This window comes from Leopardus geoffroyi, chromosome A3 (assembly GCF_018350155.1).
Source record: "Leopardus geoffroyi isolate Oge1 chromosome A3, O.geoffroyi_Oge1_pat1.0, whole genome shotgun sequence".
NCBI classification, from domain to species: Eukaryota; Metazoa; Chordata; class Mammalia; order Carnivora; family Felidae; genus Leopardus; species Leopardus geoffroyi.
Genome location: NC_059336.1, coordinates 48,397,403 through 48,417,337, shown reverse-complemented (window position 1 = coordinate 48,417,337; position 19,935 = coordinate 48,397,403). Strand labels below are relative to the sequence as shown.

General features: G+C 43.2%; 1 protein-coding gene across 2 annotated transcripts; it reads right to left on the bottom strand.

Moving 5' to 3' along the window:
- Nucleotides 1–12,161: 12,161 nt before the first annotated feature.
- On the bottom strand, nt 12,162–16,336 carry LOC123580577 (probable cystatin-15). 2 transcript variants are annotated; one of them, XM_045445501.1, is made up of 3 exons: nt 16,050–16,336; nt 13,100–13,207; nt 12,162–12,358 (listed from the first exon to the last, which is right to left on the bottom strand). In XM_045445501.1, exons 1-3 carry the CDS (start codon nt 16,242–16,244, stop codon nt 12,278–12,280), a joined length of 384 nt encoding a protein of 127 aa, XP_045301457.1. In that variant the 5' UTR covers nt 16,245–16,336; the 3' UTR covers nt 12,162–12,277. The 2 variants fall into 2 exon arrangements, with proteins under 2 accessions (XP_045301457.1, XP_045301456.1); XM_045445500.1 differs by having other exon boundaries at nt 13,100–13,210; nt 16,050–16,333.
- Between the last annotated feature and the right edge of the window lie 3,599 nt (nt 16,337–19,935).

The window sequence follows — 19,935 nt, the reverse complement described above, 5'->3', positions numbered from 1 at the left end:
TTCCCAGCTAGCTTGTCCACCTCGTGATTCATTTCTCTCTTATATGTGTCCCTCTTAATATCCTATCTGTTTCCCTGCTTTACCTATCCACCCCTTGGGTTTTTTTATATCTACTATTTCCACATAGTTCTTTTTTTTTTTTTTTTAATAAATGCTTGCCCATTTTTTTTTCAGATTACAAAAACCTTTCTTTACCTTCTTAATCATTTTATCTTGCTTGTTTAAAATTTTTCAGCAATCTTGTCTGACAATTCTGCTTCAAATGGTATATTATAGAGCAAGGACCAGAAAACTTTTTCTCTAAAGAGGCAAATAGAAAATATTTTATGCAGTCTCTAAGAATTTCTTAACTGAGCCATTGTAGCCTGATAGCCACCAGAGGCAATATGCCTCTGTTCCAATAAATAAATATTTCTGTTCCAATAAAACTATTTATAAAAACATGCAGTGGTGGGGGTGGTGCCTGGGTGGCTCAGTCAGTTAAACATCCAACTCTTGATTTCAGCTCAGGTCATGATCTCACAGTTTGTGAGTTTGAGCCCAATGTCAGGCTCTGCACTGACAGTGTGGGGCCTGCTTGGGATTCTCTATCCCTCTCTCTGCTCCTTTCCTGCTCACTCTCTCTCTGTCTCTCCTCCCTCTCTGTCTCTTTTTCAGAAACAAATAAATAAAACTTAAAGAAAAAAACAGGCAATGAGCCAAATTTGGTCCACGGCCAATAGTTTAATCACTCTTATTTAGTTGAACCACAAGGAATTGCTAATATTTGGCTGATATTGATCTATAAAAACAATGGTTTTATTTGGTTTAGCCTAATTATTGTAGTCCTCAGGTTTTTATTTATTTTGGCCAGAAAGTTCACATTCCCTTGAGATGTGCCAGCATCGCTGTCTGGAATGGTGACCTGGATTAGGACTTTAAATTTGGTGAATTTAAGGAAAGGAAAGGTGATGCATCCCAGAGCATGAAGGTCCAGGTACCCTAGAGGCCTTGTCTATCACCTTCTTTGTGCCACTCCACTAAGCAATCCCTGAAGTGAAGAATTCACCTTTCAATTGTGATGAAGCAACCTTCAGAGGAGGCAGACACCCTAACATAAAATCCACCTGTTTCAGTTTCCTGTTGCTGCTGTAACAAATTACCACAAACTGAGCAACTTAAAACAACACAGATTTATTGTTCTACAGTTCTGGAGGTCAGAAGTCCAGAACACTTTTCACTGGGCTGAAATCAAAGTACAGGCAGGTCTGCATTCCTTCTGGAGACTCTATAGGGAAATGCATTTCCTTCGCATTTCCTTCTCTTTTCCAGCTCAGAGGCTGCCTATATCCCTTGGTTCACTGTCTCCTCCTCCATGAAGCATCTTCAAACCTCTCTCTGTCAACTTCTCTCTCTCTCTCTCTCTCATCTATCTCCTCTGCTACTTCCATTTTCATATCTCTGTCTCTATGATTCTGAGCTTCCTGCCTCCCCCATTACAAGGACCTTTGTGGTTACACTGGTCTACCCATATATTCCAGGATAATCTCCCCATTTCAAGGTTCTCAATTGCATTTGCAAAATCCTACATGCAGAATACATTCACCCCAAGCCAACATCCCCACCAGTCTTAATCCCTTTATAGCACCACAGATTTGAAATGAGCTACATAGCTTCCTGGAAGCAGACCTTGACCCCACCGGTTTTCACCAGCTCTTCTTTCTGGAGGTAAGCTTGTCTTATTTTGACCCCACAGCCCTGGTACCTGCAGCCCTGGAGGTTGCTGCCAATTTCTATGGTGAAAAGGTAAATAATGATTACCATAAAACAAGAGTAAACCTGTAGCCTCCACAGGAGTCTCACATGGTTTTTGTTTTCTTATGCTTTGCTAGTTTACAGGAATCTCAGTTTCTCTCATTTCTATAGTCTTTCTAGCATTGATCCTGGGAAGGACCAAATAGCCTCTGGTAGTTCACCACCTTGGCAGGAACTGGGAGCCACAGGAGTAAATAAGCATGAAAACGGCTTTGAAGTTAAGTGGGCAATAATCAAAAGAACAAAAACAAAATGGAACTAGCAGAAGAAACTTCAATTTACCCATTGAAAATTAGATTAAGAGGGGGGCGCCTGGGTGGCGCAGTCGGTTAAGCGACCGACTTCAGCCAGGTCACGATCTCGCGGTCCGTGAGTTCGAGCCCCGCGTCGGGCTCTGGGCTGATGGCTCAGAGCCTGGAGCCTGTTTCCGATTCTGTGTCTCCCTCTCTCTCTGCCCCTCCCCCGTTCATGCTCTGTCTCTCTCTGTCCCAAAAAAATAAATAAACGTTGAAAAAAAAAATCTTTTAAAAAAAAGAAAATTAGATTAAGAGGGCAAAAACATAAAATTAGAATATTCAATAAAAGAGAAGTGTTTAAAATGGCAGAGAAGACATGTAGTATAATAGTAATAAAAGTAGTTCATTAAATAAAATGTTGAAATTCACAGATTACATTTTTGTAAAAAGACCCACAGCATGGTATCTACAAAAGATACACTTAAAACAAGAAGGCACAGAAAAGATAAAAATAAAAGGACAGAAAAAATAGGCAAATATGAAGCAAAAAGAAAATTAGAGCATCAGTCTTTAAAAAAATGACAAAATAGGGGCGCCTGGGTGGCGCAGTCGGTTAAGCGTCCGACTTCAGCCAGGTCACGATCTCACGGTCCGTGAGTTTGAGCCCCGCGTCGGGCTCTGGGCTGATGGCTCAGAGCCTGGAGCCTGTTTCCGATTCTGTGTCTCCCTCTCTCTCTGCCCCTACCCCGTTCATGCTCTGTCTCTCTCTGTCCCAAAAATAAATAAACGTTGAAAAAAAAAATTAAAAAAATGACAAAATAGGGGCGCCTGGGTGGCGCAGTCGGTTAAGCGTCCGACTTCAGCCAGGTCGCGATCTCGCGGTCCGTGAGTTCGAGCCCGGCGTAGGGCTCTGGGCTGATGGCTCAGAGCTTGGAGCCTGTTTCCGATTCTGTGTCTCCCTCTCTCTCTGCCCCTCCCCCGTTCATGCTGTGTCTCTCTCTGTCCCAAAAATAAATAAACGTTGAAAAAAAAATGACAAAATAAAGCTTAAGGCAAAAAAAAAGTCAGACTATGGTAAGCAGAACTCTAAGATGACCCCCAAGATACACCCCTGGTATATACACTCTGTATACTTCCCTACCATTGATTGTGGGTAGAACATGTAAACATGTGAGATACCATTCCTGTGATGAGGGTATGTTATATGGCAAAGAGGAAGACATTTTGCAGAAGTAATTAAGATCTTTAGTCATTGACCTTTAAGATAATACAAGGGGAAATTATGGGTAGAGCTGACCCAATCAAATGAGTCCTTTAAAAGAGGGTCTAGAGAAGAGTTTCATTTTCAGGATGGTAAAGAATTCTATGGGCCCATTATCCATAAAATGCAAGGAACCCAAACCAGACAAAAAAAGTTGCAAAAACAGGGCAAACTTCGAGAACTCACTCTTTCCAATCTCAAATTTTACTCCAAAGCTACAGCAATCCTAAAAATTCAGTCCTAGCATAAGGATGGATATGCAGTTAATTTTTACAGCCATTGGCTTTAGACGTGGGACCCAAGACAATTTAATAGGAAAATACGATTTTTTTCAACAAATACGATATTTTTTCAACAATATTGGGGCAACTCAATATTCACATGAAGAATGAAGTTGGACTCTACTTCACACCATATATAAAAATTAACTCAGAATGGATTAAAGACCTAAATGTAAAAACTAAAACAACAAAACCCTTAAAAGAAAATATTGGTATACATCTTTAAGACCTTTTTTTTTTTAATTAAAACCTTTTTTTGTTTGTTTGAGAGAGAAAGAGCATGCACGCAGGGGACAGGGGCAGAGAGAGAGAGTGAAATCCAAGTAGATTGGATGTGGAGCCAGACACAGGGCTGGATCCCATGACCCTGGTATCATGACCTGAACCAAAATCAAGAGTCAGCTCAACTGACTGAGCCACCCCGGTGCCTCTCTTTGTGACTTTTGATTAGGCAATCCTTTCTGAAACAATACCAAATGCACAAGCACCCAAAAAAATGGATAAAATGACATAATCAAAATGGAAAACTTTTGTATTTCAAGAGCCACTACCAAGAAAGTGAAGACAATCCACATAATGGCAAAAAATTTTGAATATCACATATGACTTAAGAGATCTGAATCTAGAATATATTTTTTAAAACTACCACAAATCAATAATACAAAGGCAAATAACCCAATTAAAATATGGGCAAAATATCTAAATGGAAATTTCTTCAAAGAATATATGCAAATGTCCAATAAACACATGAAAAGACGTTCAACTTTATGAACCACTGGGGAGATGCAAATCAAAGCCACAATGAGCTCACTTCACACCACTGGGATGATTAGAATAAAAAGGATGGATTATTTCAAGCATTAGTAAGGATGTGGAGAAATTGTAACCCTCATACACTCCTAGTGGAATGTAAAGTGGCACAACCACTTGGAAAACAGACTGGCAATTCTTCAAATGATTAAAGAATAGAATTACCATATGTTCCAGCCCTACTACTTCTAAGTATATACCCAAGAGAAAAATTATGTCCACGCAAAAATGTATACACAACACCATTACTCATGATTGATTAAGGGTAGAAACAACCCACATGTCCATCACGTAAAAAATGAATAAAATGTAATGTGGCATATCCACACAATAGAATATTACTAGGCAATAAAAAGGGATGAGGTACTGATTACATACTACAGCATGAATGAATCTTGGAAACATTATGTTAAGTGAAAGATGCTGAGTCATTATATTGTATGATTCCATTTATGTGAAATGTCCAGAGTTGGCAAATCTATGCAGACAGAAAGCTAGTTGCTGATAGGCCTGGGGCAGAGGGAGATTGGGAACTGGAGGGTAATACCTAAGGAGTATGGCATTTCTTTTTTGCATTGATGAACATGTTCTAAGATTGATTCTGGTGATGGATGCAAAACTTTGCGAATGTAGGAAAAGCCACTGGATTGCACATGTTAAGTGAGAGAATTGTATGGCCTGCGAATTATATCTCATGAAAGCTGTTTAAAAAAAATTTATCTAGAAGTAAGAGACAAGAAGAAGCAGAGACACTTGCCTGTGGCCTTGAAAGAGCAAATGGACATGTTGAGCAGAAGGCCATGTTAACAGAGGATAGCAGCCTCTAATGGCTGAGGGTCTCAGACCTACAACCACAGGAACTGAATTCTGCCAACTACCACATAAACTTGGAGGAGGACCCCTTCTCAGATGAGTCCGCAGTCTTGGCCAACACTTTGATGCAGTCTGCAGAGACCCTGAACAGAGGACCCAGATAAGTCTGACCCACAGACACTGTAAGGTAATAAATGGGTATTGTTTTAAGCTGCTAAACGTGTGGTTATTTGTAACGGGGTATAGAAAAACTAATATAGGAACAAAAATGGATAAAATAAGAAATAGAACAAGAAGATACAGTCATGAAAATATCGATAGGCCTAGCACAACCTAACACAAACCTAGCAAGAAATGAGACAGCTGCAGGGGAAAACAAGTAAGTGGTCAGCTTTTTACCTGACAGATAAGAAGACAAAAATTAGATAGATCAAGAAGGCCCCAAACAAGCACAGGTGAAAAGGCCTGAAAATACATTAATAATCTGTAGTATGAAATGCCACACTCCAGGTTAAAACTCACAAAATTTAGCATGTCTGTTTCACAAAAGATACCATTAACAAAAGTCAAAGACATTTGACAAATCTGAGACTAAGAAATGAGCTACTGTTATGAGTTAGGCATTGTCTGAGGGGAAATCTCAGACTGAGCCTATCAAAATATGTTCAAACCCACTGGTAACCAAAGAAGTGAAAATAGGTATCACCAGTGAAATGGGTTAATCCTTTTCACCTACTAGGCTATCAAAAATGAGAAAGCTTGATGAGACTGATCAGGGGGGCACAAGTGAGCTCCTGAGCTGCTGGGGAGCATGAGGACTGGCACCTCCATTCTGGAGGATAAATTGAGGGTTTGCAAAGCCCAAGTTGCAGCAAGTCTGTTCCTGAGTACCAATCCAAGGAATTTCTCAGCATATCCATAAATGACCTAAAAGAAGACATTCACTACAGCAAATTTGATAGGAAACTCAGAAGCTCTCTGGAAGTGGAGAAAGGTGGGTAAAGTATGACTCAGGTCTGGAAGCTAGCCTGGATGTATACAGAGAAAGAAGAGTGGATCATTTATTTTTAAATGTTTATTTCTTAATTTTGAGAGGAAGGGGTAGGGGTAGAGAGAGGGGAGAAGAGAGAAACCCGAGCTGACTCGACGTTGTAAGCGCAGAGCCTGGTGCGGGTCTTGATCTCAGGAACCCTGAGATCATGACCTGAGCCAATATCAAGAGTCAGTCACTTAAGCGACTGAGCCACCCAGGTGCCCCAAGAAATGGATCTTATAAAAGACAATGTTAAAAGGAAAAAGTCAAATTCAAAAGAAAATGTATCGTACAACCCAATTAAATATTTTGGACACAAAACAATACTACCCACTCTTCAAAAATACCGATGTGAAGGTACACATAAAAGGCATGAGAATACAAGAATAGGGGAAGGGGACTAGAGTAGGTGTGGGGAAAAAGACAATAAATTAGTGAATGAATAGGAAGCAAGCAAGCGAGAGAGGACTCCCAAGTTCTTGAGAGGGTGAGGAGGAAGGGCTAGGAGTCAGAAAGTATTGAGAACTGAGTCTGAGTGAAGAAAAGTGTCAAGTGCCCCTTTTCCATTAGGAGGTCCCCCAAAGCAGTATCTTGGTGGAGCACCTTCCCTGTGGGTTGGAGGGCCATGTGAACCCTTGCCTGCAGTTCTCATCAAAGACTGCAAATGTGTACAAGGGCTGGTACTGGAGGCCGACTTCTGTCATGAAGCCTTCCAGGTGGAGCCTTTATAATTACCTGCAGCCTGAAAAGTTACTTCTAGGAGTTTGGCCTGGATCCAGTCTCCTCAGAGGGGATCCCCTCAGAAGTTTCTCTGTAGGCAACAAATCCTCCAAATCCATCCCCCTTAATCTCTGGGTCACTTTGAGGAGAGAGCCAGCAGAGAGGATGGGAAGGGTCCACAGAAACAAGGGAAGCTTCTTCTGATCTCTGGAAGTCTCTTGCATTTTCATATTGATTTCCACCTTAATTTCACCGTGGTTATTAAATGATCTGCATAGTGTCAGGCCTGTGAATTTTGTTGAGACTTACTTTGTGATACACAATTGATCAATTCTGGAAATGTTTCATATGCACTTGAAAAGAGCATGTATGCATAATCAGTGTGTAAGTGATGTTCAGTGTAAGTCAAAAAGGACAAGTTGGTACATCTCTATAGGAACTTTAGAACATGGCTGATGTACTATGCCCGCTGAGTTTTATCAGCCCCTGTGGGGTGTGTTTTGTAGCCTCTCGCTATGATGGTGGATTTGATTATCTCCCCTTTTTATTCTTTCTGTTTGTGCTTTGGGTATTCTGAGACAGGTGCCTACATATTTAGAGTGGTTATATATTCTTAGTAGATAAACATTTCCATCAGTAAACTGGCCACCTTTATTTCAAGTGCTGTCTCTTGTCTTAGGGCTTATGGAATCTTAGTACTGTTATACTGACATTTTTTTGGTTAGCGTTGACATAGTATACTTTAATCCATTCTCATTTTTCCAAAATCTCTGTGTTCATGTTTAGAAGTGTTTCCTTTTTGTTTTGCCTTCTTGGACTTTTCCAGCAGTCAACTAACTTTTAATTAAGGTTTCCAGTGCATATACATCATCCTAGTTATATTGATTCCTGTTCCACCTTTGTGCTATTTTCATGTATACTAATTCTATATGTATTTAACAATATTCAATACAATAGTATTTCTTACAGTCAATATATCACCTACATTTATTTACATATTGTTCCTTTTGAGTGTTCTTCCTTTCTTCCTGCCATACTATTTTTCCATCTGGACTTGTTTTTCCTTCTTCCCAGAGAATTCCCTCCAGTGTTTATTTTAGACCAATTTTACTGGCAACAACTACACTCCATTTTGCTTGTTTAAAATAACTTGATTTTGTATACATTTTTGAGAGAGGTTTTTGCTGGCTGAGGGATTCTAGGTCCATAATTAATTTCCTCCAGCAGTTAGCACGTGCATGGCATCTTCTGACATTTCGTTGTTTCCTGAGCTCAGCTGAAAGCCTGATAATGGTTTGTTTGAAAATAAGAGATATTTTTACCTCTGGCTGATTTTAAGATTTTTTCTCCTTAAATTTGACTTTGAAGTCTTTTATTCTCAGTTATGGGTTTCTTTTATTATACCCTGCTTGGGTTTATAACATTGCTTAAATCAATGGCTTGATGTCTTTGGTCAGTTCTAGAGAACTCAAGCTTTATATTTTTTTCTTTTTTTAATGTAGTTTGGCTGTATATGTATTCAGTATAATACAAGTTGGCTAACATACAGTGTATACAGTGTGCTCTTGGTTTTGGGGGTAGTTTCCCGTGATTCATCTCTTACATACAACACCCAGTGCTCATCCCAACAACTGCCCTCCTCAATGTCCATCACCCATTTTCCCCTCTCCCTTGCCACCCCCCATCAGCCCCCCAGTTTGTTCTCTGTATTTAAGAGTCTGTTATGGTTTCCCTCCGTCCGTCCCTGTAACTATTTTTCCCCTTCCCTTCCCCCATGTCTTCTGTTAAGTTTCTCAAGTTCCACATATGAGTGAAAACATGATATTTTTCTTCAACTGACATTTCACTTAGCATAATACCTTCCAATTTCATCCACCTTACGGCAAATGGCAGGATTTCAATCTTTCTTATTTCCAAGTAGTATTTCATTGTATATATAAACCACATCTTTATCCATTCATCAGTTGGTGGATACTTACGGTCTTTCCATAATTTGGCTATTGTTGAAAGCACTGTTATAAATATTGGGTACGTGTGCCCCTATGAATCAGCAATATTGCTTCTGTCCCATGGTCTGTTTCTTCCTCTATGAGGGAGATCTCACCTTGCCTTTTCATGCTTCCCATCTTGTATCTGCTCAAGTCTGCCTCCCTGCTGTCTAACTCTCATGTAGCTGCTCTGAATCTGAGGTTAACCTGCCTATTGCATTATTCATTTCCATTACTATATTTTTCAGTTCTAGAACTTTCCTTTTATTCTTTTTTGGTAGCTTCTACTTCTTTGCTGGTACTACCCATCTTTCTCCCCTGAACCTATTCATCTTGGACACATTAAAGCCCCATATCTGATAACTACACTGTCTAGGTATATTTTCAGTTTTGTTTCTATTATTGAATTTTGCTCTTGATTTACCCATCAAGTCTTGTATTTTTTATGATTGCTTTTGGCTGAGTGATGGACATTCTGTGTTTTAAACATGTGGAACTAATTGAGGCTTTGCATGATTTGGAAAATATTTTACCTTGATCTGACAGCAATGCATACGATGTAACCATAGGACAGGTCTACATAAAATATAGAGAGACAGTTTCAGAGATAATAGATGTCATTATCTAAAGAGTAAATTCTGAAAGTGGGTATGACCAGGAGACTGGAGAGGAAGGAGAGGTCATACCAGCTTTATGAGCATGCTGGGAAGACATAGGGCAGATGCTGAGGAATGGCACCTGTGTCTAGGGCAGTTGGAGACAGAGGTGAGGTGCTCAGCCTAACAAATATGATGCTTCAGGACATTGATTTGTTGGTTTTGATTCACTGATGCTATTTCTGGGCTGACAATGTAGCTTCCTAAGAGAGGACAGGAAAGCTTATAAAAAGCAGCAGTTTCTGTGGTATATGATTTTGCTTTGACAATAATATTTGGAAAGCATCACAAAAAGGAGATAACAAATGACTAGTTACATGTATTTCTGAGCCTTTGTTTCTTTGGTAATGTCTATGGATCTTTGCATTTGGAAATCAAAGAGTTAACATGGGTAAAAAGAACTAGATTCAATCTGTGAGCTCAGTTTAGGAAAAGCACAGTAGAGAATCATGAGACTAGCTGCCAGGGCCCTGGCAGGGAAATGGGGAAGGGTGCTGGTGGTGAGGGTTAACAGAGATCATCTCATCACTTAAATTTCATGACATCAACCTTGCAGGGAACATCATTCCCCTATTTCTCTTTCACCTCCTCCCTTGTCACTTTGAAGCTTCCCCAGAGAATTCAGTGCTGAGATTTTGGTTTAAGCCCCCATTTCAGAAGGGGTCTCACAGATATATTCCAAAGACCTCTGCTCCTTCAAACCAGTAAATCCCATAAAACATTCTGGGTTTGTGGAAATAGAGAATTTCTGAAATGCATGTCAATGTTTCTATATGGGTGATTATATTGTAACTTTCAAGTATATTTTTACTCCCTACTGATTTTGGGACAATGAATGACTGGGCTGGATCTGGAGAGGTCTCTCTAAGACACATTGACACAGGACAAGCTGCTCCTGGTGCTGACTCACCTTGGATAATGCTGTATCATTCCAAAGTTACTAATGTGTGCTCATCAAAGGCAATGGTGGCAGGCACATTTACCCACCTTGCCAAAGACTCTTGCACAAACCATGACCTGTGAACATGAGTTGAGTGAATGGGGCCATGTTTTTAATTCTATATTCTATGAAAGCATGAACCAGAGGAAAGACATAGGTCACAAACAAAATACACTAGCTACATTTCACACATTTCTAAATATTTCAGTTCCTTAGATAACTATTTTCCAACTGTGGCCACAGTGCCAATCACCTGGAGACTGTATGTATTTCTGATTTTGGTTCACAAAGATTCTTCTTTAGTAGAGAAGGTGGGTATGGCCTGATCTCTAGGATATTTGTAAAATTAAACGGGTTTGTAAAATTAAGGGGTTTTCATGGATCAGAAGACACAACAGACATAGTGAGAAAGAACAGGACACTAGGCCTTCCTCAGGTGAAGCCACAATTCCTCAGAACCTGAGTACTCTCAAGCAAGGATGGGTAGTAGTGACCTATTATCTGTTGGCTACACAGACTTACCCTTGTAAGTTTGTGTATGTCCCTACCAAGGTGTGGAAGAAGTCACAAACTTTATACACAGATGTATCAAAGAACCAAAGCTGAACCAGACCACTATTTTTGTGCTATACCCAATGGAACTGTCCAAAATTGTCTTGGAAAATTCTGTCACATCATCCCTATGACCATTTCATAAAAATAGATGGGCCAGGAAACAGGCAGACTTTCAACAAGGAGCCACTCAAATCAGAGTCCTTAGAAACCCAGGAAGAAGGAAGAAAGATGCTCAGCCCCTCCATTCTGAAGTATTCTTCCAAACAGTATTGTTACTGCCTCTCTGTCCAAGTCATTCCCCCAGGTGTTCCCACACTCCTTTACTCTGCCCCTCCAGGCCATCCCCATGAGGATCTCAGAAGACAGACTTACTCATCAGGTTGGGTGTCTGTCACCACAGTGGCTGTCCCAGGAGTAGTGATTGGCATTGACAGCCATGGAGGTCAGGCTGTACTGGGAGGGGGTTACAGGCCTCAGGGAGCAGGTGAGACATAGAGACTGGAGCTATTGTGTTCTGAGCTATCATCAGAGGCTTTGGAGAAGATCTAATTATGTGTCAGTGAGGCTTATGTGCAGATGCCCTGATGGGTGTCCCAGAAGGGCAAAGCATTTTGTCAGCTTCATTCACCCACCTCCAATCCCCGTGATGAGATATGGCCCCACTTCAGAAGGACCACCCCATTGTGAGCCTTCCCCCAGAGCTGAAATAAAGAAGATACAGGTGGATGTTCCCTCACAAAATTGTCTGCATTCCTTTTGAGTGGAATAGATGAGGGTCTGGAGAGATTGGAGAATGAGTGAAGAAATGGATACATGGATGGATGGATGGATGGATGGTTGGTTATATTAATGGATGAATGAATGAATAAATATACCAACCAACAAGTGGGGGCCCTGAAAGAACCACGAGGGCAGCCTCCCATGAGTTGGGGAGTCTGATTGACTCAACACTGTGCACCAGCAGCCAATGTAAGAATAATAAGGATGACCAATTCTGTACTTCTTGTCACAGCAGCAACATTTATAAAATAAAAATGATTCAGGAAAGTGAAAAACTGACAGGGACCCAAAAAGTGCTCTGAGATGCTTTTAATTCTCCTGGTGCTGAACAGACCTGGGACTACATACAGACTGTTGCTCTCTGGAGGAAAAGGATCTTTTGCATGAAGAGCCAGGGGCCCCTTCCCAGCCTATTTCTGCACACAGGTGCTGTTCAGGAGGGAGAACTGGGAAAGCCATGGTCTGATATCCACAACAAAGGTGCAATCCACCTAAAAAAAGTAATTATGAGATTAGAACAGTTTCACACATGGAGAACATTTAGCATGAAGGACTGAATAAGAGTTCAAGGTGCATGAAAAACTACAAAAGATGAAAAGCCAAAACAAACAGTGACCTGGGGTAGGATTTGAGGAGCTTAAGATTCCACCAGAATGATGGGCAGGGGTTGCTGAATCTGCACATGTGAAACAAGGGTTCCTGAGAGGGCATGTGGTGGGACCATTACTTGCCCTTTCAGAGTCTTGTCAGTGCAGATTATGCTGCCTTAAGCACCCGCCCCCGCCCCCCTGAGTTCTTAGGGAGCCAGCAGACTGCCCAGGAGGTGGTCCATCTAGTGCTGCCAACACTCAGCAGCAGCTGCAAACCTACCCTGAAAGGATGCTACCCCCAAGTCTGGGATGGGAGTACCGAGATAAGCACCCATCCTGGCTGAACATCATCCTGACTGAGGCTCATGCCTGGGGTCCAAGTCTCCTGAATAAGATCAGCTCATAGATGATAACACAAGAAGGCTACTATAGAGGCCAGCTGTAAGTACAGGGCTCAGCTCGCTACCCTTCTAGGAGCAGCTCTTGTCTGCCTGGAATGACCACATCCCCCTTCAATGAGAAGCCCTGGGACCTGGGGAGAGGAGTCAGACTCTCATTCTGGCCCATGACCATCCCTGACAATTTCCCTAAGCCTCCTCCCATCAACCCTCCTTTATGTGAATGTTCATCATATTCTCAAACCTTTTTCTCTCTCGGGCCTTCTTGTAAGGGACAGTTTTCCAGGTCTTCATCCTGTTTTGAGCAAATGGTTTGGCCCAACTCCAACTCCATTAAATATATCAAAGTAAACTGCTGTTAAGAACAAATTGTAGAAACTGCAGTGAAATACTTTGCATTAATGAGAAAAACAGAAAACCATAAGGAAAACAGGCAAAAACTGTGAATGTGCATATGTGAATGAATAAGGACCTATGTATGTGTAATGACTCTTATTTTTCTAATTTTAATTGATTTTTTATTTCACCTTTTCCTCTTCATTTTCCCTTTTTTCTTATAAGAAGATGTCCATATATACATGCACTAGAATCTTCCCTGTAGCACTCTTCCTGATGACCTGTAGCTTTTAGTCACATTCACAGCACCATGAATGCACAGGATGGAAGACTGCACAGCAGGGAGCCTGCATGGTCTGCAGCAACACTGACAGCACCACCCATCTCTCATTGGACACCTACACAGCATCAGCCAGACACAATGTGAGCACACCAGTGAGTCCTTCTCTGGACAGTAGGATAACAGGTGTGTTAGTACACTGATCATCCATCAGAGCTTGCCAATTCCTTTTGGGACAGCATCTAGATGGGGACATAGAGGGTCCTGGGGGCTGGGAATGCTCTGCCTCTCTTCATGTGGGAACTGGCTATACAGAAAGGCTCTCCTTGCTAACGTTCATTAAGGTGGATATTTACAAAGCAGTGTTGTTCCATGTGTTTGTTAGGCTTCTATCAGGAATTATTAAAAGTTATTATTTTATTTTGTTAAATAGAAACAAATCCACAAAAGCATAAGAAGAACTCAAACAGGAGCACCTGGTTGGCTCAGTCAGTTAAGTGTCCAACTTCGGCTCAGGTCATGATCTCCCACTTCATGGGTTTGAGCCCTGTGTTGGGCTCTGTGCTGACAGTTCAGAGCCTGGAGCCTGCTTGGGATTCTGTATCTCTGTCTCACTCTCTGCCTCCCACTCCCACTTGTTCTCTCTCTCTCTCTCTCTCTCTTTCCCTGTCTCTCTCTCTCTCAAAAATAAACATTAAAATTTTTAAGTAAAAAAAAAAAAAAAAGAGGAAGAACTCAAACATAGAAATATAGTCAGAATTCACCATAAGGAGGACTCTGCCTCTCAGTGGACTGATTTGGAATTGTCTAGAAAGCTGACTTCATTTGAGACTCAGTTCTTACAGCTGACACATGATACCCACTCATACCTAGACATGTACCATCAACATGACACACACCACCAACACACACACACACACACACACACACACACACACACACATGCACCACCAGCCCCACTTGCATGTTCACCAGAACCTGAGCTGGGACAGGGCACAGGGGCTGAAGCAGCAACTGTGGTCTCTATGCCCAAGGAGCTCCTGCAGCCTCCAGGTGTCCAGGGCCGGATGCTGTCTAAGGAAGAGGCGGAGGGTAAGGAAATGAGAAAGACTGAAGGAATCTGGTGGGCTGTGTGTATGGGCTGTCTTCAGGAATGTGGTGAAGAAGTGAGACCCTCTCCATCAGAGCCCTGCTGGCATGGTAGGCTATCCTGGCTCAGGACAGTTCATGCAGGGACCAGAATCTGGGCATGGACAGAATGAGTTCTGGACAGCAGTATGTATTCTGTCCAAAGAAAGCACAAAATGGTAAGAATAAACAGCAGTGGGAAAGGTTTTCCCAACAGAGACTAATGACACATTTCTATCAGACCCAACCTCTTTCTCACTTTTAAGGCTCTGTAACACAAGACCTTCTTCTGCCTGGGCTGTTTCAGGAATCCTAAATTCCCAGATCTATTTGTGTCTCCTCCAAACCTGCTGTGTCTTTTCAGTTGATAGAATCACTGCACACCCATGTGTTCTGGGAAAACACCCAGGGTCCGTCTTTGAGCCTCTTTCACACCCTCATACCAGTGTGCACTCCACATCAACCTCCAACAGATACAGAAGCCAGCACTTCTTCCATTCCCCAGTGACCACTGCATCCCAGTGGCTGTGGAGACTCTGAGAGAGCCCCTTCCATAGGTCTCCAGAACTCCAAGGATAACATCCCAAGTCTTCACCTGGGGCCCTGAAGGTGCCCCTAGTCCCACTTCACACTGCACTCCTGCCTCTCTGCACCTCTTTCATAGCAAATCCAGTCCCTGGAATTTCAGGCCATCCCCAGGGACACTTGTTGCTTGTTCCTCTAGGGTCCTCTCCACAGCTGCCTGCCCTCCTTATCCTCACCCTCCATGTGACTGGGTCCTTCCAGGAGTACCCGTCATTTAGATGCCTTCCCTGACCACTCCCCATACCTCTCACCTCCCCTCAGCCCTGGGCCCCCACACGTGCAGCTCTTGCCCCAACTTTCCACCATTTCACTTATGAACTTGGGGGCCGTTGGCCTGTCCTCACCAGCATAACAGTCACATGAGAACACATCCCTGCCTGTCGTCTCTGCCATCTCCCACCCAGGCTTGGACCCACAGTGCTTCATACAGGAGCCTCACAGCTCAACTGCTGTCATGCCTTTCCTTCTCAGGATTTTGTTTCCCATCTACCGCTTTTCTTAGTGTTTCTTGTTTGTTTGTCCCACTCTAGCTTCTCTCAGCTGCCTCATCAGCCCCTGTTCTTCCCTCTTTCACTCCGCAGCTGGATCTCTGTCTTCAGTACTTGCTTTCTGCTCACCTCTTTCCTTCTCCCCTTTGTTATTCAGGGGCCTCACTCATGAGGAAAACAAATTGGAAATCTGGAACACTTCTAATGAGAACTTGTGTTTTTTTACCAATATTTGCCAAATTAAAATGATGATACAACAGACAAAAACAGATCTGGGCATTTAGGAATGCTCTTCCCTGTGGATCCAGGACTCGCCCCTCCTAAGTGTGGTCTCTAGGTGAATATGGAGCCACAGGGAGGGAGGATACACCACTTACCTTGCGCTGGCTTCGCCGTACCCACAGCAACTTGTATGCATACTCATCTGGATAGACTTGGTTGAAATGGAACACTGCAAACTCCACACACAGGGCAAAGTGATTATTTCTCTTACTAATGTCCACAAAGTCAGAACTACAGACATGAGACACCAGTGTAATGAGCCCCAGAAGCAAAGGTGCCTTCAGGAGCATGCTGTCTGGTGTCAGCCCTGGAGGCCAGCAGCACACAGATGGCAGGGTAACAGCTGGTGTGGGCCCACCCTCTGCAGCTCTGCATCCCACACAGCTCTACCCCAAGGAGTCCCTGGCCATTGGCCAGTGCTCTGTCCAGCTCCTCCCCTTCACTGCCTGCCTTGTCCCTCCCATCTTTACAAACAGAAGGCAGAGCAGAAGCTCTCAATCTCCACCCCTTTGTTCCATAAGCCTTGGACACAGGGACACACATGAAAGATGCTCTGTTTGCAGGGCTACATCCCCCTGCCCCAGCCCAGCCCAAATAGGCCCTGATTGGGGGTCTTGAAGCCACCTCTCTTCCTCTCATGGCAGTGTATCCTACAACTGGCAAGTCACAGGAACACTTAGGAACACTGGTAGGCCCTGAGTCCTGGGGATTTGAGGTAAAAGCCAGGTCTACCTCTGACCATGGCTGCTGCCTATTACCCCTGGGGGCATCAGGAGGGTACAGGGAAAGGCCACCACTGGGGCTGGGGTACCATCCTTTCCATCACCTCTGGCACCTACTGACCTACTTGCCATGAGGTCTGACTGTACTTGGCAGTGGGGAGAGAGATTTCTAATGTCCTGGGATGGGTGGAGAGCATGCCCAGGACAAGGGGGGTATACTAGACCAGAGCAGGTCTCTGCTGGATGGCAGCCATGGACATTGGTCAGGAGCTGGGAAGGGCAGACCTGGCTCAGCCCCAGCCCACATGCATTTCCACACAGCTCTGAAACTTTGACATCCCATGGCTTTTGCCATGTCATTGTTGTCAGGCTTATCGCATAGGAGAGGTACCATGGTACTTGCCTGACTTCATACAAAGCAGTGGGAGTGAGCAGACTGGGAAAGTACAACATGCTGCCCACATGTATGAGGACACTATGCAAAGGAAGGATTTTTCCACTTGGGCATGGAGAAAATAGACACAAACACATTGATGATGATCCCAGAAAGGGTACGGGGCCAAGGCCACAGCTGTGGGGACAGGCCATAAGTACACACTGGGGCTACCCCAGGAAGAGATGGGAGTGTGGCCAAACTGGCAGACACTCTTGTGAACACCTTCCCTTTTGCACATCAGTATATGGCTGGAGGTATGGGCATCTAAGGACAATCATCACAAGGGCTCTAAAACCTACCTCCAAGTATGTCTGAGTCTGAGTGTTTCCTCCCCCGAGGAGCTCAGGGCCCTGACACTGGTTCTTCCTCCCTACTCCTGGCAGCAGGATGACTAGAGTGGCCAGTGTAACCTTTTGAGAACTGCAGGATTTATAACAAGGCCCCTTTACATTACTAACGTGGGTTGTCACTGCCTCACTTCTAGAACTCTCTTACTGGGGTTCAGGGATTTCATGAGGCCTGTGAATGGACAGCTGTTGGATTTATTGACCCTTTCTATCAATTTATTTCTTCTTTCCTTTGACTATGCTTTTTTGTGATAACTTCCTCGCATTCTTGAGAGAGAGACTATGATCATCAGTCATCCTAGCGTCCATCTTCAGCATGTGCCTGTCCGAACCATTGCTTTCCTTGAAGCTGAACCCCAGAATCACCATACATACTTGTCACATAAGTTTTAATCATTTCCTTTGATAATATACCCTAATCAGAACTGAGATTACTTCTCCAGCCCATGTGTTATTTAAAGGTGGATTACTGACTCAACAACCATTTTTCTCCTTTATTTCAATCTTAACACCACTGCAGCCAGAGAAATTATTCCATATAATATCAATTCTTTCAAATTCATTGAGATTTGCTTTATGGATCAGAATATGCTCAATTTGGATCAGTATTCTATTAGCTGAAGAATATATGTTGTTAGTTGGTGGTGAATGTTCTATATAATTGTTAAAATAACACCAAAATATGGTGTTTGTCAAAATAACACCAAAGGGGAGCACAGAGTAAGGCATGGTAAATCACAGTTCAGCAAGGGACCATGGGAGAAGTTGAAATAGATGACTATCACTCACAGGTCCTGGGGGAGGCACTCAGCAAGATGAAGCGGCCACATGGGGAGGTCAAGGCACAATTCAGATGGAGCCAAAAGATCTGGAGCGCATGGCTTTACTGGGTAGAATGCTTTGGGGTTCTTAGGATAGGGCCAGATTGGTCAATTCAACTCTTAAGAGCAGGGTCCTGGTAAACTTCATAAGGGTCTTATGTAATGGCACACAAAGGGGAGGCTCTGGAGGCAGGGGAGACTGTTGCTCACAAGGGCTGTACGGGAAGTCACTTCCGGTACTTCCATTTGCTTTTGACTCTAGGGCACATGCTTGTGCTTATATGAAAGGTTAGTGTCACTTTTAGGAACCCTCAGTCTCCTTGGCCACACAAAGTGGATGCCAAGGCAGCAGTACTCTGGAATAGTTTAACTAAACTCTGAAAAATAATCAAAAATCAATGTATTCTTAAATTTTTGTATATATTTTCTGATTTTTACCTGGTGGGATCTGTCAGTTATTGGATCAGGGTTTGATTGTTCTTCTAGACCTGGGTGTGGCTTTACCAATCTGGAGGCCATAAGAAGAGGTGGCCCAAGGATACAACTGTTGTAACTTTCATATTCAAGCAAAGCTGTGACCTTCAGTTCTCAAACGGCTGTTTCTAGTCCCATACTTTTTGAGAGCTACAGGAGGCCACAGTCAGAATCACAAACCTGCACTCACACCTTTGTGTCCAATAGGAAGCTCATTAGAATCATCAGCGCAAGGCTTATTTTTTCTTGTTTATTTATTTATTTATTTTTGAGAGAGAGAGAGAGAGAGAGAGAGACAGACAGACAGAGACAGAGAGAAAGGGAGACAAAATCCAAAGAAGGCTCCTTTGGACATCACGAAGGTTCGTGATGTCAACACAGAGCCCAATGCAGGGCTTGAACTCATGAACCATGAGATTATAACCTGAGCCAAAGTTGGATGCTTAACCATTTAAGCCACCCAGGTGCCCCTGTGCAGGGTTTAAAATAACCCAGTGGCTGGGTCTGCTGGGAGACATAGCACTAATACAGGGACATTTGCAAAGCCCCCAGGTGCACATAAGGTGTATCTGAGCTCAAAGCACAGCATAATTGAAAAGAACAAGATTCCAGGGCTTCCCAGTGTGAAATGGGAGCAAAGGTAAAGGTGTTCACCTATGAGGGGCACCTGTGAGCAGCACCAATTAGTGCTCAGAGAGGCTCTGACTGTCCTAGCCAGCACAGCCCCTAAGCAATGAATGGCTAGACCACTATGAACCTGAGTGATGTCAAGCCAAGGTCAGGTATTATGCTGGCTGTGCTGACCACACCTTGTTTGTTTATATTTGCCCCTATCATATTGTGGGGAGATGCCAGAAATTCTATACACAGGTTGGTCAAAGGACCAAACCTCAGACCACCATCTTTATACTGTGCCCAGTGAAGCTGCCCAGAGTGCTTATAGCCTCATCTTGGGAATACATCAGCAAGAAAGGGACAGACTTTCAACCACAGTTAAATTAGACCCCCTGAAAATCTAAAAGTGGGTAGGATAATCCCTAACCCCTCCATTCTGAAGGATTCCTCCAAGTGTCATTGCCACTGCCTCTCTGTCCCAGTCATGCCCCCAGGTGCTCCCACACTCTCTCCACTCTAGCCCTTCAGGGCTACTCCCCACGAGGATCCCAGAAGACATACTCATT